The 14,516-nt window shown below is 35.9% G+C and overlaps 1 protein-coding gene and 1 long non-coding RNA gene across 2 annotated transcripts; one reads left to right on the top strand and one right to left on the bottom strand.

Annotated features, from left to right (window-relative positions):
• Positions 1–9,378: 9,378 nt before the first annotated feature.
• LOC130051593 (uncharacterized) lies at positions 9,379–11,113 on the top strand. The gene is made up of 2 exons (XR_008799840.1): positions 9,379–9,790; positions 10,259–11,113. It is a non-coding gene; the product is annotated as an uncharacterized LOC130051593 (long non-coding RNA).
• Positions 11,114–12,105: 992 nt separating this feature from the next.
• Positions 12,106–14,446, bottom strand: LOC130051500 (uncharacterized). The gene is made up of 4 exons (XM_056153465.1): positions 13,211–14,446; positions 12,849–13,089; positions 12,543–12,767; positions 12,106–12,431 (listed from the first exon to the last, which is right to left on the bottom strand). The coding sequence occupies exons 1-4, from the start codon at positions 14,444–14,446 to the stop codon at positions 12,223–12,225; spliced, it is 1,911 nt and encodes a 636-aa protein (XP_056009440.1). The 3' UTR covers positions 12,106–12,222.
• Between the last annotated feature and the right edge of the window lie 70 nt (positions 14,447–14,516).

Below are 14,516 nucleotides of genomic sequence, written 5' to 3'. Positions count from 1 at the left end.
TTTACATGAAAACTTTCTGACATAATGCAGATTCAAGTTTGTTCAAATCATGGCCCCCGGGGGTAGGATGGGACCACAATAGGGGATCAAAGTTACAAATATATAGTTAAAATCTTCTTCTCAATAACCACTGAGTCAGAAAAGCTGATATTTACAAGAAAACTTTCTGACATAGTGCAGATTCAAGTTTGTTCAAATCATGGCCCCCGGGGGGTAGGATGGGGCCACAAGTGGGGGGTCAAAGTTGTACATACAAATATAGGGAAAATCTTTAAAAATCTTCTTCTCAAGAACCATTGGGCCAAAGAAGTTGACATTTACATGAAAGCTCTCTGACGTAGTGTAGATTCAAGTTTGCAAAAATTGTGGCCTCCAGGGGTAGTTGGGGCATAATAAGGACTAAGGTTTTACATGCAAATATATATGGAAAGTCTTCAGATATGGGCCAAGGTGACTCAGGTGAGCGATGTGGCCCATGGGCATCTTGTTAGTTTGCCGATAACATTTATGATCTATAAAATATCCAAATATGAAACAGATATGAAAAACTTTGTCTTTTATTTTGAGTTGACTGGAATATATCGAATGGACAAATGAAAGAAAATGAGCATTGTTAATAGATAAAACTTTGTCGATATATCTAAATGTTGAGTTGAAGTTGAGTTATATTAAGTTTCATCAACTCCATTTCAGTCACACTTTATTTGTTGATATGAACATCTTTGGAACAGCTGATCCTGAGAACCACATTGTACCTTACATTAAAAAAATCTTATAATTGTACAGTTACATGTACTTGTATGTATTTTCAAAATCATACTAGATATGTGTTTGATGCAGTGGTGCATTCTAGCATATACAGGGGATGTTTACTCCTCCTAGGCACCTGATCCCACCTCTGGTGTGTCCAGGGGTCCGTGTTTATCTGATCCCACCTCTGGTGTGTCCAGGGGTCCGTGTTTATCTGATCCCACCTCTGGTGTGTCCAGGGGTCCGTGTTTGCCCAACTATCTATTTGTATTGCTTATAGGAGTTATGAGATTGATCACTGTTCGTTATCTTCACCTTGCATACTGTGGATTCCTTATTTTACGCGAATACTTATATGGCGAAATGACTTGTATACGTTAAATCACGTGAACATGAATTAGCGAGCCGTCTGAAAATCAAGAGTTCTCACGTGTATTTTATCTACAGAAAATCAAAAGCGAGTAATTTTATTTTGCGAGGTACGACTCTCGCGAAATTATGCGATAAAAAATGTCTTGCGTATAATTAGGAATTTACAGTGACCAGTTCAACATCTAACTACTAATAACTTAAGTGATACAAAAGCATATAATTAAGAATCAGTTAAATTATAAAGGCCACCTGATTTAGATGATATGTCTTAAATGCTACATGGAAAACCATGGCCAGTACTTGTATCCCCCGCGTATGACTGCTTTGCTACATTAAACGATCACTCGCGCATGTACAGGAGTTACGATATAGAAGATCTGTGTCATGAATACTAGTCAGGGTTTGTCAGTCAATCCACAGGAATATGAAGCTTTATCAATTAAATTAGAATAAAAATCCGGGAAAAAAATGTTCAATATGGAAAAAAAAATATACACCGTCTTTTATTAAAATACACCAGGATGGCAATGGAATTAAGGGGGGCTCCCCTGAAAAAAAATATTCCTGGATTTAGCTTGAAGATTTAGCGACTATTTCAGCAACCGTTTTGTTTCAGCTATTTATTAAGATAAATTTATCCAACCTCTGGTGATGTATATCATCAAGTAGGAGCCGTTTTTAAGCTTTTTACCGCTTTGACAGAATGTTTTATATCTAAACAAAACAATTATCAGAAATTTAACAATCATCGCCGTAAAACATTATTAAGATACTTATTTAATTCCTGACCTTGATAATGAAGTGTTGCTAATTCACAATTCATCAATATCCTCATTACTGTAATAAATATACATTTCACGTACTCTGCTAGCTACTTAGCGTATTTGTTGAAATAGTTGGAGAATATATTTTCTGGGTTATTTTTTACCTTTTATTTGAATAAGTACAATAAACAACGCTTACGTATGATATACGAGAATTTATTTTATGCTTTTTGAGTGTTCCCTTCTTGGACTTTCCCCTTTCTCGATTTTTTATACATGTACATGTATGATCATTATAAGCATGTTCCACAAGTTTCGCAAAAACCATTTGTGTTGCAATTAGTTTGAGGTAAAACAGTAGAATGACTGGACTATATTGGAACTGTCACTAAATATGGAGGTCAGCTGATAACTTATAGGTCAATAACATCTATATTTATTTATTTTATATTTTACGTACTTGAGAGTATTCCTAATTTTTTCAAAGAATGCAGAAAATATAAATAAGAAAATTTTGGTTTTTTAAACGGCAAATGAAGGTAGCAAACATTGCAGAAAAATTGCATAACCCTAACGTGAGTTCGACATTTTTCTGCAATGTTTCTGATTTTCATATCTCATTTAACAAACCAAAAATATCATTTCATAATTCAAATGTTGACCAGTGGAAATCAAGGATAATAGGCCCGACAATATTAAAAATGTTGAGGAAGAAACACCGATTAGAATCCCAACAATACCCCCCCCCCCATGATTGTGGCAAATGCGGATACTAGACACACACACATGATCAAAATGCTGACTCAGAAGAAGAAGTACTGATTTATAACATCCAAAGGTCCATAGCTGCTAGTGGGCGTTGTTTTGATAATGAGGAGACGAGTTGACTATAGCATAACTTTGAGAAATGTATGCTAGGGACAAAAACTAAAGTGGGTTGTATTTTCCACAGGCACCTGCAGCATTGATATTACTACTCCCCCCCCCCCCCTTTATGACAATTATTTTTGTGGCAATAATTTCCCTGAAATGTATTAGAAAGGATTTTTTTAATAAAAATATTCGATTTTTGAATACTAAGAAATATACTTAATTTTCTTATGTAAGAAAATGATTTTTATATTGCATTTCTAGTCAAAATGCGGGTATGTCTCCCAGCCAATTTCGTTCTGTATTTTTAGGACTCACATTTTTCGTCATTTTAAATAAATGACAATCTTTTACACCTAACATATTTTTCTGTTATGATTTATATGGAAACAAACAGAGCTGCAATGTTGCCTTGGAATAAGAGCAAATTTTAAAGTAAATGATTTTGTGAGATAAAATATCAATCATTTTCTGATATCAATCATTCCCAAAAATATATTATATGATTGTTTGATTTCCTTAATTTTTGGATGTCAAAAAATCATATATATATTCTATGTCAGAAAATACCGCAAAAAATACTAAATAATTCATCATATTCGTTTATCGTAAAAAGTGTCGATTCTATAACAGGAAAATTTAAATCCCAAAATGCTTACTAAAATGCACTTTTTCAGCTGAATGGGAGCATGTCAATGTTTCGCTAGTGGTCCCATGTAAATACATACATATAAATATGTTGTGGAGCGATCAATCCAGGAGTCCCACCTCGCTTTCGATTGACAGTTGTGATGAATTAGAGACTTCACATCTATCAGAAGGAACTATGCCTGTTATAATTGTTATTTCAGTACTTTTGCATGTGTGTTGTTACTCTTCGGAGGGTTTTATCCATTATAAGAATGCTATATGGTCATGCATAAAATGTAGTTCTACAACTATTACAGTACATACAAACTACAAAGTCTTTCATCAAAATACTATGAAAAATGAGAAACCAGGTGAACTATTCAGGCTCTTCAGAGCCTCTTGTTTTCAGTCAAATGATATTTTTTCTGCTCCCATAACTTTTGCAAAACGGCTTGAAATGTTTTCTCTGATGTTAACCTGTTTGCTTTAAGCACGTACCGTAAACAAAATGCCAGCTGGACCAGCAGCTTTTCAACATTATGTCTTGATATTCTTGATGATTTCAGCCTTTGATGGTAGACCTGTATGTACTTGTATTGGACCTGCTGGTATATTAGTAAGAGTTAGATGACAGTAGTCGATTTATTCTGTACCTCTATTTATGATTTTACAAATATCGTACTAGCGTTTTGTGTTTCCGTTTCTAGAAAAATCAGCAAGATTTATTTCGTGCCCTTCGTTTCGTCTGAACAAACTGCCTTCGGTTTCTTCTGGCACATCTTTTACAGAACTGTATTCTTGACTATGGTTGATCCTGTTTCAAATCCCTTTTTGTTGAACTTCATTCCTTGTTTCTGGTGTAAGCCTTTCGTATGTCTACCCACGAGTTCGTTGCATGTGGTCTGACAAGTGTTCCAAACAGTATTCTCTTACCATTGCTTGCTCTAATCCTATATTTATCGCACTCCTTGATTTCGAAATGGAACTTTTTAGCTCAGCTAAGCTGAAATCTCAAGTGAATTTTGTCTGGCGTCCGTCAGTCCGCTGTAAACTTTTAAAATCATATACAATAGGGAGTCAAAGTCTTATATGGGAATACTAGTATATAAACATCTTTAAAATCTTCTCAAGAACAGCAGGGCCATATGCAATCTTCTTCAGGTAGTGCAAATTCAAGTTCAATCCCAGTGTTATGGTGGAACCACAATAGAAGATTAAAGTTTTATATGGGAATATACAGGAAATTAATTAAAACAAAATCAAGATTAGCAGGACCAAACTAAATCACACTAAATCATATCAAAGTGCAATCGTTCCCAATTTGTGTGGACTCAAATCTTTTTATGCCCCCGTCACTAATGTAGGGGCTATTGTTTTTGCCCTGTCTGTCTCAAGCATGAACCTTTCTCATAACTTTTGAATGGTGAGTAATAGGACTCTCATATTTCATTTGTACATTTCTTGTACCAGGACCTTGCTTTTGGTATTAACGTTTTAAACATTGTGACCTTAACCTTGGAATTTGACCTGCTTTTAAAAAAACCTAACCTAGGCAGCATTTCCTGAACTATTTAAGGTAAGGCTTTCTTGTATTGTATATAATGTAAAGTATAGAGCTTGTTCCTTATTTCGTCCTTCAACTGACAACTCGTTTTGTAGGCATGCAGAATGAGATGATGATATGGTCCGTCTCTATAGTCATTGTTATTACATGAGAAGTTGGTTTACTGAGGCTGCATCTGCTCTCCTTCTTGCCCGACAATGTCACATACGTATCCATTGCTCTCGTTCTCTGCCACTCTTTATGGCGAAATAGAAGTTGTTGTGAGGCCGTCTTTAGCATTTTTGTGGCAGATTCTGCCACACGCACCCTGGAGGCCTCGTTATATGGGTTAGCGGTATTGGTATGGGTATATATGGTTAGGGGAACTTCGTCCGACCTCGGAGGTTTTTTTTCGATTTTCTACCCCCACCCCCGCCCCGGGGGTGGGGCTTTTTAGTTAAAATATAGCCATTTTCAGCCCTCTGAAAAACATATTAGTTGTTATTATTTTGCAATGCAATTTGGTACATGGGGAGACTTGGAGGTGGGCTATCAGACCATGGTCTTGGTTTTCGGAAATTTCCTCTCCCGGACCGGAAATGATCCGGATAAAATCGGAAAAACATTGTGGCAGAATCTGCCACACGCCCCGTGGAGGCCTTTAACGAGGGCGTTGAGTATTATTATGGGTATGTATCATAAGGGGAGCCTATTCCCACCTTGGAGAGGGGGGTTCTCATTATATGCCCCCGCCCTATCCGGAGCAGAGTCCGGGAAATCCGGAAACCGAGGAAAATCTCACTCATTGGGTCAGAAAACGCTTAATACTTATTCTATCAGAAATATAATTCCATATTCTTGTTTGTCTCGTTGAGACGAAGAAAATGATATAAAGAACTTTGAGATAGGGCAATAAATAAAAAAAAATATGGCCGATGAGGGAAATTTGGCCACGCCGACGGAAATACATGTACAGAAAAATGCACAGTTTTTCGGATGTGAAATCTTTATTTATTATTCTATCTTAAACTTCATATAGTTAGGTCTATGTATAAGAAAACCACAACCCAAAAACTTGTATTATTCACTCGTCGAAAAAACTCTAAGTCCAAATTCACAAGTTTTTGGGGGTGAAATTTTTATTTATCACCCTAGCTATTATTTGATTATATATTCTTTCTCGTCTCGTTGAGACGAATACAATGATATAAGATATGATGGGATAAGAGCATTAATAAAAAAATTGTCCCCCAAAATCTATGCATTTCCTATATAATTCATTGTGCGTGGCAGAATCTGCCACAAATTTTTTTTTTTCTTTATTTATTGTAGTACATCAGAGTTCTTTATATCAATTTGTTCGTCTCAAAAAGGCCCCAAATAATATGGAATTAGATTTGGGGTATCTTGAAAAATATTAATTGTAGGTGACCATAATTGATTTTGGACTTTAGCATCCGAGGCCCCTCTGAAAATACAGCAGGATATCCCAGGAAGTCCCAAGACAAAATCCCAGGATTTATCAGGATTGTCCTGAAAAGTCCTGCTTTTTTGAAACTGAGATTGACAAGGAATTAGAGGGACGGTATTGGCAGTGGGACATTTCAGGACTTTTAAGGATAATTTCCCCATTGAAAATACAGCAGGATATCCCAGGAAGTCCCAAGACAAAATCCCAGGATTTATCAGGATTGTCCTGAAAAGTCCTGCTTTTTTGAAACTGAGATTGACAAGGAATTAGAGGGACGGTATTGGCAGTGGGACATTTCAGGACTTTTAAGGATAATTTGAACACTTAAATTTGCCTTTTATTGTCCTGCAAAGTCTCACTTAATCCTGCAATCTGAAAGGGGAGAAAGTGGGATTATTCTGGACATGTCTTGGAAAGTCCCAGTAGACAGGACTGGGATTTTGCAGGATTTTATTGGATCTCCCTAAAAATCCTGCTTTTTGAGTTGATGCAGGACTCCTGGAAAGTCCCAATATATCCTACTAACCTGTTTTGGTCTTACCCTACTGTGGAATAAAACTCGAGATCCAGGATATGTGATATCTTTTCTGTAAAAGTGGCAATTAAGAATGAAATTATGAATCAAAATGATAATCTGATAATAAAATTTATTTAACATACATATACATAAATTTCAGCAATACTTATATGAACTTCCAAAGCAAGTACTTTGAAAAGTTCATTTAAATTATGGCTGGGGTGAGCTAAAAAGCACTATTTCTTACGTAAACAAATAATTAAACAAGAGGTCCATGGGCCACATCGCTCACCTTAGTCATCTTGGTCCATATTTAAAGATTTCCCATATACTTGTATGTAAAACTTTTGTCCCTATAATGTGGCCAAAACCTACCCTTGGGGGCCACGATTCAGGGTTGTCACTAGAAAATATTGAAGACAAGTCCCGGTATTATGGTTTGTAAGCAGCTTGAGTCCCATGAAAATTTGACGAGTCCCATGAAAGTTGAATTAAAGAGTCATTTAGATTTTTCCTACACCTTTATTTATACCGAGTGAACACAAGCTAATGTCGTACCTCTGTTCACTTTCATCTTCAACAAATGGCAAAAATCAGTTAATTTTCGCCAAGCCCATGCATAACAGTGCAGTGATCACTTTGTACACATGAAATTAAAAGTAATCATTCACGACTCGGTCTCATACAACTAATTGCCCATTGCAAACAGAATTACTTCCCCGAATCCTCTATCATCGTTACAACCCTATTCAGTATTAAACAAAATTTTAATTAAATAATTATTGTGATAAAATAGATGCGTACTAATTTTGTTTGTAAAATGATGTAAAATCTACCAAAGTTTACAAACTACGCTACTTTCAATTCCAATAAAAATGGCTACCGGAAGACAAACATTTATAATTAGATATAGATCCTGATTTGTAAAAAAAAAAGAAAAAGAAACATATATAAATAACTGCCTGTGAGTGGCAAAATGTTTTTTACTTTGTATCTAAATTTCAATATTATATTCTAATTTGCACTTAATTGACTGCACTAAACAAACAAGTCGGATTGGGACACTGTGAACTCGGTTCACATTAGAGCGTAACGTTTTACCTAGATTTTTTCCTATGAGTTTTAATTAATACACAAATCAGGGCTTCTAAGTAAAATTATGATTTTTACTCAGAGTCCGAGACACGTCTGCGGGACTCGCCATATCAGACAAACCCCAATGAAATTTCTGTGATCCTATTCTTGCGTTAGTGACAACCCTGTGAATTTTACAAACTTGAGTCTACACTATGTCGGGAAGCTTTCATGTAAATCTCAGCTTTTCTGGCCAAGTGTTTCTTGAGAAGACAATTTTCATAAAGATTTTCCCTGTATATTTGTAAGTAAAACTTTGATCCCCTATTGAGACCCAATCCAACAACCCTCCCCCCCCCCAGGTCATTGGTTTTAACAAACTTGAATCTGTACTATGTCAGGAGGCTTTCATGTAAATTTCAGCTTCTCTGTCCCAGTGGTTCTTGAGAAGATTTTTGAATGACCCCACCGTATTTTTGCGATTATATCCCCTTTGAAGGGGCATGGCCCTTCATTTGAACAAACTTGAAAGCCTTTCACCCAAGGGTGCTTTGTGTCACTTAGTTTGGTTGAAATTGACCCAGTGGTTCTGGAGAAGATGAAAATGTGAAAAGTTTTCGCCGACGACAGACAACGAACAAATTTTGATCAGAAAAGCTCACTTGAACCTTCGGCCCAGGTGAGCTAAAAAAAAAAAATTTTAAACAGGTATTATCAAATTGTCCCTGAAGTTGAATTTTGTTTATCTTGATGTCACGGGTAACCTGGTTCAAAGATCTATTTCTTCGACTCGTGGGTGGGGGAAGGTGGCTGGACCAGACCTAAACAACCTGAGACGGTCTCTCATCTTGCTTCTAACTTCTTTGAGGGCCATCTCTGGATTTTTCTCTGGTACAGAGGCTTAAAAGATAGCATAATGAATTATTTGAGAGGTTGCATAACAGGTTTTGTAAATGAACATCATGCAAAATTTAAAATATCTATGTCTTGAACTTGTATATATGCACCTTCTGCATCGTCTTCCCTTTTATCTAAGCCATCGTTGGTCTCACGGGCGTTTTCCTGTCACACTGAAAACAGTGCCTTATTAAAAGTCACTTGATGATATTCTAAATTCATAACTATCTCTTCAAGTCCATGCTACAATGAAAGAGAACATGTACTAGATAAAAATATTGGAAACAGGATGATAATTTGTTAAGGTGTGACAATTCCACTAGACTACCAAAAAAGACGAATTATTACAAACCAAAAGTAAAAATACTAACCAGCAACGCCGTGTATTTTGAACAACTAGGCCTATCCCCCAGTTTCTGAGTGTAAGGTGAATCCTATATTCCTATCTGGAATCCATTCCATGCTTGATTGCATACTGATTCTGTTGAATGTTCTCCATCCTTACGAATATTTCCCTGACTTCGCGCCCAGAAAGGAACATTGAAAAAAAAGCGCTTTGATCACTTGCGTGAACGTCAGGTCGTACACTGACTGACTCGTCCCCAGGTCAACACGTAACCAAAAGACGATCAGTAAAAAGTTATACAATCGACCAGTGGAAACCCAGTGTATAAGACTTCATATATATACATATGATATATTTTTTACATGATATATCTTATATCGAATTAGAACGGGGAGAAGAAAAAAACACGACAAGCTTCGTACATTGTACAAGTTGACCGAAACGACATCACCGGAAGTTACAACTTTCAAAGAAGTCATTTATGATTTAAAGATTTGTGAATGGAAATCAATAGCATCGGAATGAAAAAGGACTACGGGGTAACGGATGACACTCTGTAAGTACCATATGCTTATTTTGTTTACGTTTGTAAATGATTACATGCATTGGAAAAATACACGCTTGATCGCTGGATCACTCGAAATTCCTCGATACAATCATTCTATTTACAGCTTAACATATCAAAACAAACTACTCTTTTTTTAACGTAAACCATTGACTGGTTCGATCTAGATGGAAAGGGTATAATCACCAGAACATTGTATCATGGATATCCATCATTATGATTCTGTTTCGATCAGTTGACATTGTTCTGTAATTATTACTGCTTCGTAAAATAACTACGGACAGTACGGTTACAAAATTTAGCATGGCAAGCTGATTGTATCCATCAGTGATAATTTATTGCTATTTGGACCTCAAAACATTGATGTGTCAAAGAAACTTTTCTAAATATAAAATTTTTAATCAGTGTCTTGAAAATTAAGTTTCTTCATTAATAATTTGTAATTAATTATTATTGCAGGAGATTGAGAACCCAAAAGGTACATGCTGTGCAAGAAAGATGTAAACATGCGAATTCCTAAATGTACTAAATATTAAAACATCAACTGCAATCTTCAGTGGTGACATCCAAAAGTTGATATGCCATTGGTACTTCAAGTGATACGACCGTGACATTGGAAAATCCTTTTAACTTATCATCACTTGAGCCTGAATTGCAATCCTTTTGATACAGACATTTTTTTTAAGTTCAGTTTCGAACATTAATGCCGCTGTGTCATCTCTGGAAATGGAAAAGCCTACCACAGAATCTGATGAATTTTTGAACATTCTTTCACAAAAAGGGATCTTCTTTATTTTGAAGAAGGTAGCCCAGGAACTGGAAATCTGTTATCAAAATGATCTTAATAATACACTGGACATTATTCTAACCTTAAAAAAAACATGACAAACCCGATTGAACTCCTGTGATGAAGCATCTCAAAACTCGAATTATGGTAGTCTTTCAAGTGACATTGAGGATTTCAATAGCGCATTTGACAGTAAAGTGATTTTTATTTAAGTTCAGATTGTTGTCATTATAAATTTATAAGAAGTGTTCTCATAGCCAACATTTCTCAAGTCTACTTTTGATGAAATATAGTCTTTTCTATTACAACTTATTATGACATGATTGTTGTTGTATACATAAATGTTCTTATCCACGAATCATTCACTGTTCTTATAGGGTTTTTTTAGCCTGAACTATGTAGCAGTGACATGTCAAGGTAATCCAGAAAATGTAAAATCTTTTTTTTTTGATATGACAAGGATTTAATTTTGTAACAATTAATATCTAAAAGTCCTGTAACCCTCATTAAAGTCCTTTATAATCTGACTTCACTGGTTGTAAGATTTTGAGGGTAATTGCAAGACTTCTCTCTTTGCATACTTTTAATACGAAGTCCTGGAAAGCAATGTAAAGTCTTGCATTATCTTGAATGTATCAAGTATGAGATTTTTAGGGAATTTCTGGGACGATGTTTTCGTCTTCATTTTATAATAAAGTCCTGAAAAACACAAGAATGTCCTAGAAAAACCTGCTGCTATGAGAGTGGGACTTTGTAAGACATTTAGGTAATAAATATGTCTAAGAAATTCTTGAAAAGTCACTCTTGATGTAAGTGGGATATTCCAGGACAAATGCAGAAACATGAAGTCCTGTATTATCCCACTGCATTAGGACATGGGAGAAGTGGGACTTCACAAGGAAGTCCCAGGACTTCCAGGGATATCCTTCAATTAAGCAAAAAAGTGGGATTTATTTTCAGAGGGGTAAATAAGAAAGACATATTCATGTCCTAAAACTTTATTATTCAGGATATTTAAAAGATCTTGACATCATTTTTTTCATCTTGAGGAGACGAGAAGGAATATATAATCATATTTATGTAACATGAATAATAAAAAATTTGACCCCAGATAACTGATTTGGGACTTAGACTTTTTCCGACGAATGACTGAAAATGCTTTTGGGGGCTCATCATTTTATTTATCAAGCTAAAAATAAGAACTTGGTATCACCTGGTTCGCCTCATTGAGACGAAAAAAATGATATAAGAAACATTAAGGTGTGATAATAAATAAGGAAATCAGCCCCAAAAAGCATTTTTTATCACTCGCTGTAAAATGACTAAGTCCAAATTGTAAAAGGTTTAGGGCATAACATTTTCATTTTTCATCCTACATTTATTTTAATTACATATTCTTTCTCGTCTTTTTAAGACGAAAACGATGATATAAAGCACACTAATATAACTTAAGAAATGAAAAGTTGACCCCCAAATATCTATGCATATACTTTGACATTTGAAATAAAAATTTAAAAAAAAGCTAAAAATATGTTGAGTCGAGACAATAAAAAAAATAAAATTCACAAAAAGAGTTTTTTTTTTTTTTAATAAAATGATAAAAATGAAAATCAATCACACAGTAAAATTATGTTTATCATTTATTTGGATTCAGTGTATGAGTATAAATCATTTTCTGCGTTTTTTTTGCATTCCGGGTAGAAATTTGTTTTCCTGCGTGAAGACATGCTTGGCATATTGGCCGGACAATGGCGAAATCTTCTTGCAATCGCCTAAATTCCTCAGAGTTAGAAACATCCGAGTCTCCACAGTGAAAGCAAACAGCATCAAAAATCTGTGTTGCTCCTATTTAATAAAACAGTAATACTAAAAGTCAAATAGTAAATATCAGAGAGTAGGAAATGAAAAAAATATGAGGTTGAGACTGTGTACATCTTCAATTCTTAACATTGATACCTGCGTAATACTGTGTCTCAATTGGAGATGAACAATCGATGTTCTGTCTGCACAGAATGATGTCCTGATACTGGCCTCCAGGAAATAAAGGACTGCCACATATATAAAGTAATTTTTCTTGAACCCGTTCCACCGCTCTTTCCTCCATTCTGTTCAATTTTCTGCTTGCATAAATGACCCTTCTCTTCCCACGCTCAGTGCAGATCACAAATCCCGTTACTTTTGCTGCAAGAAGTTACAAGAGTTGTTATTGCAATATATATTTTAATAATATATAAAAAGCTACATGTAATTATGTGTACTTACTTCCTACCAATACAGCTTTGAATTTCTTGTCTCTTTCTGATGATTCTCCAGATTTCCCTTTCAGACTTGACCTGTCCATATCATTAGTTTCTGTCCCATACAGATCCTTAAAGCCTTTGTACTGCCCGTTTTCATCCTTTGTTGGATCTGGCACAAAATGCAGGCCATGGAATACTTCATCTGGAAGCCGGGGAGGATTAAGTACACAATACCCACAGTTGTCTGCCAAACACTTCTTGATCTAAAGATAAATTATCAAAAAATCAAAGTTACCATGTTACACTGTATTCTTAATTAAGATCTTGAGTTATACTGACATGTTATATGTTCCTGCAGAATATGAAAACTGTTTAATTACATACCTGAAATATATATTGACGACTTCTGGAATGGGACTCAAGGAAAGCATCAACTGCTTTAGATTGCAGATTTGACAAATTTGAGTCTGACTGAATATTCTCATCCAGCACTTTCAGTATCTCCACCAAAGCATTCATCTCTTCTTGACTAGCCGCCTCTTGCACACATACACTTTCTCCTTTCCAACTTAGACGTTTAAATCTTTCTTTCAAAATGTTCAGTGTTACACCAACTGCTTGTGTGTACTCTTCTTTAATTCTCTGGTTTTTACTTGCCAAGTTTCGTAGACTTTTGAGTGAATTTACTGACTTAATTTGCATTTCGCAATTTGGAGACATTGCAGTTCGCTCCAATGCTACGTTCTGTAAAGCTAAATTAAGGAGACTCATTGTTCTTTCTGCTGGGTTTGCATAACTGCCACATGGGGCCGTTCGTGCACACACTATCATGTCCAAGTCAAGAGCGATGAACTCCATTAGAGCACAAATTTTCACACTTTTGTATGTTGTCCTGTGGTCTGGTCCACCATCAGTGTAACGGATGAGCACCGGAGTTCGAAGATTCACATCATCATCTGAGTAGCACTGTCGCATCAAAGACACGCTTTCAGTTGAATGTCGCAGTGGAGATGGGGCTTGGAAAACCTTGTCTTTAACAGTAACATAAAGATGTCCGTTATAAAACGAGTCTTTTGGGTTTTCCGGTATATCATTCATGAAACAGACAGATGGAATGATCCCACCAACATGAAAGTCATGGTCCAAAGCTACCACCTTCATGCACCCTCCTATCAGGCCTCCATGGTGGGCACGTACTCCAGTTGAAACTGGATGACCAGGTTCACCCAAAGGTACAATAGCCTTATCATCCATGCATTGAAAAGTTGAATACTCTCGCATCTGACATGCAAATTCCTTCAGCATTAAAAATAACACAGCGCAATAATGAGAGTCAAGATGCTGAACTCGGACTAATCTTTGCTGTACTGCAAACCCTACGTTGTATTGTCCAGTGTAATTTTTAGCAGTTGTGTTGTACACATTTGCGGGACTAAAGTTCAGTTTTAGCCAAGACACAGATGGAGCCTCTGAACCCTCTGGCAGTCTATCAAGTATTTGGCGTCTGAGATCTTCCACTGAAATGGCAAATGGTAAGTAAAGTTTGTCATTTGATCGCCTTTCATGAACAGCAGCCTTTTCATCAAAAAATTTACTCAATTCTTTCCAGAATGGCTTCATCTTCGCTAGCCAAGGGTGACAATACACGGTGTTCCTCTTTCACCCTTGGCAGATATAGCCGCCGAAATGA

The sequence above is a fragment of the Ostrea edulis genome, chromosome 2, assembly GCF_947568905.1.
Source record: "Ostrea edulis chromosome 2, xbOstEdul1.1, whole genome shotgun sequence".
Taxonomy (NCBI): Eukaryota; Metazoa; Mollusca; class Bivalvia; order Ostreida; family Ostreidae; genus Ostrea; species Ostrea edulis.
Note: the sequence above shows the minus strand (reverse complement) of the source record. Positions and strands in the feature narration are given on the sequence as shown.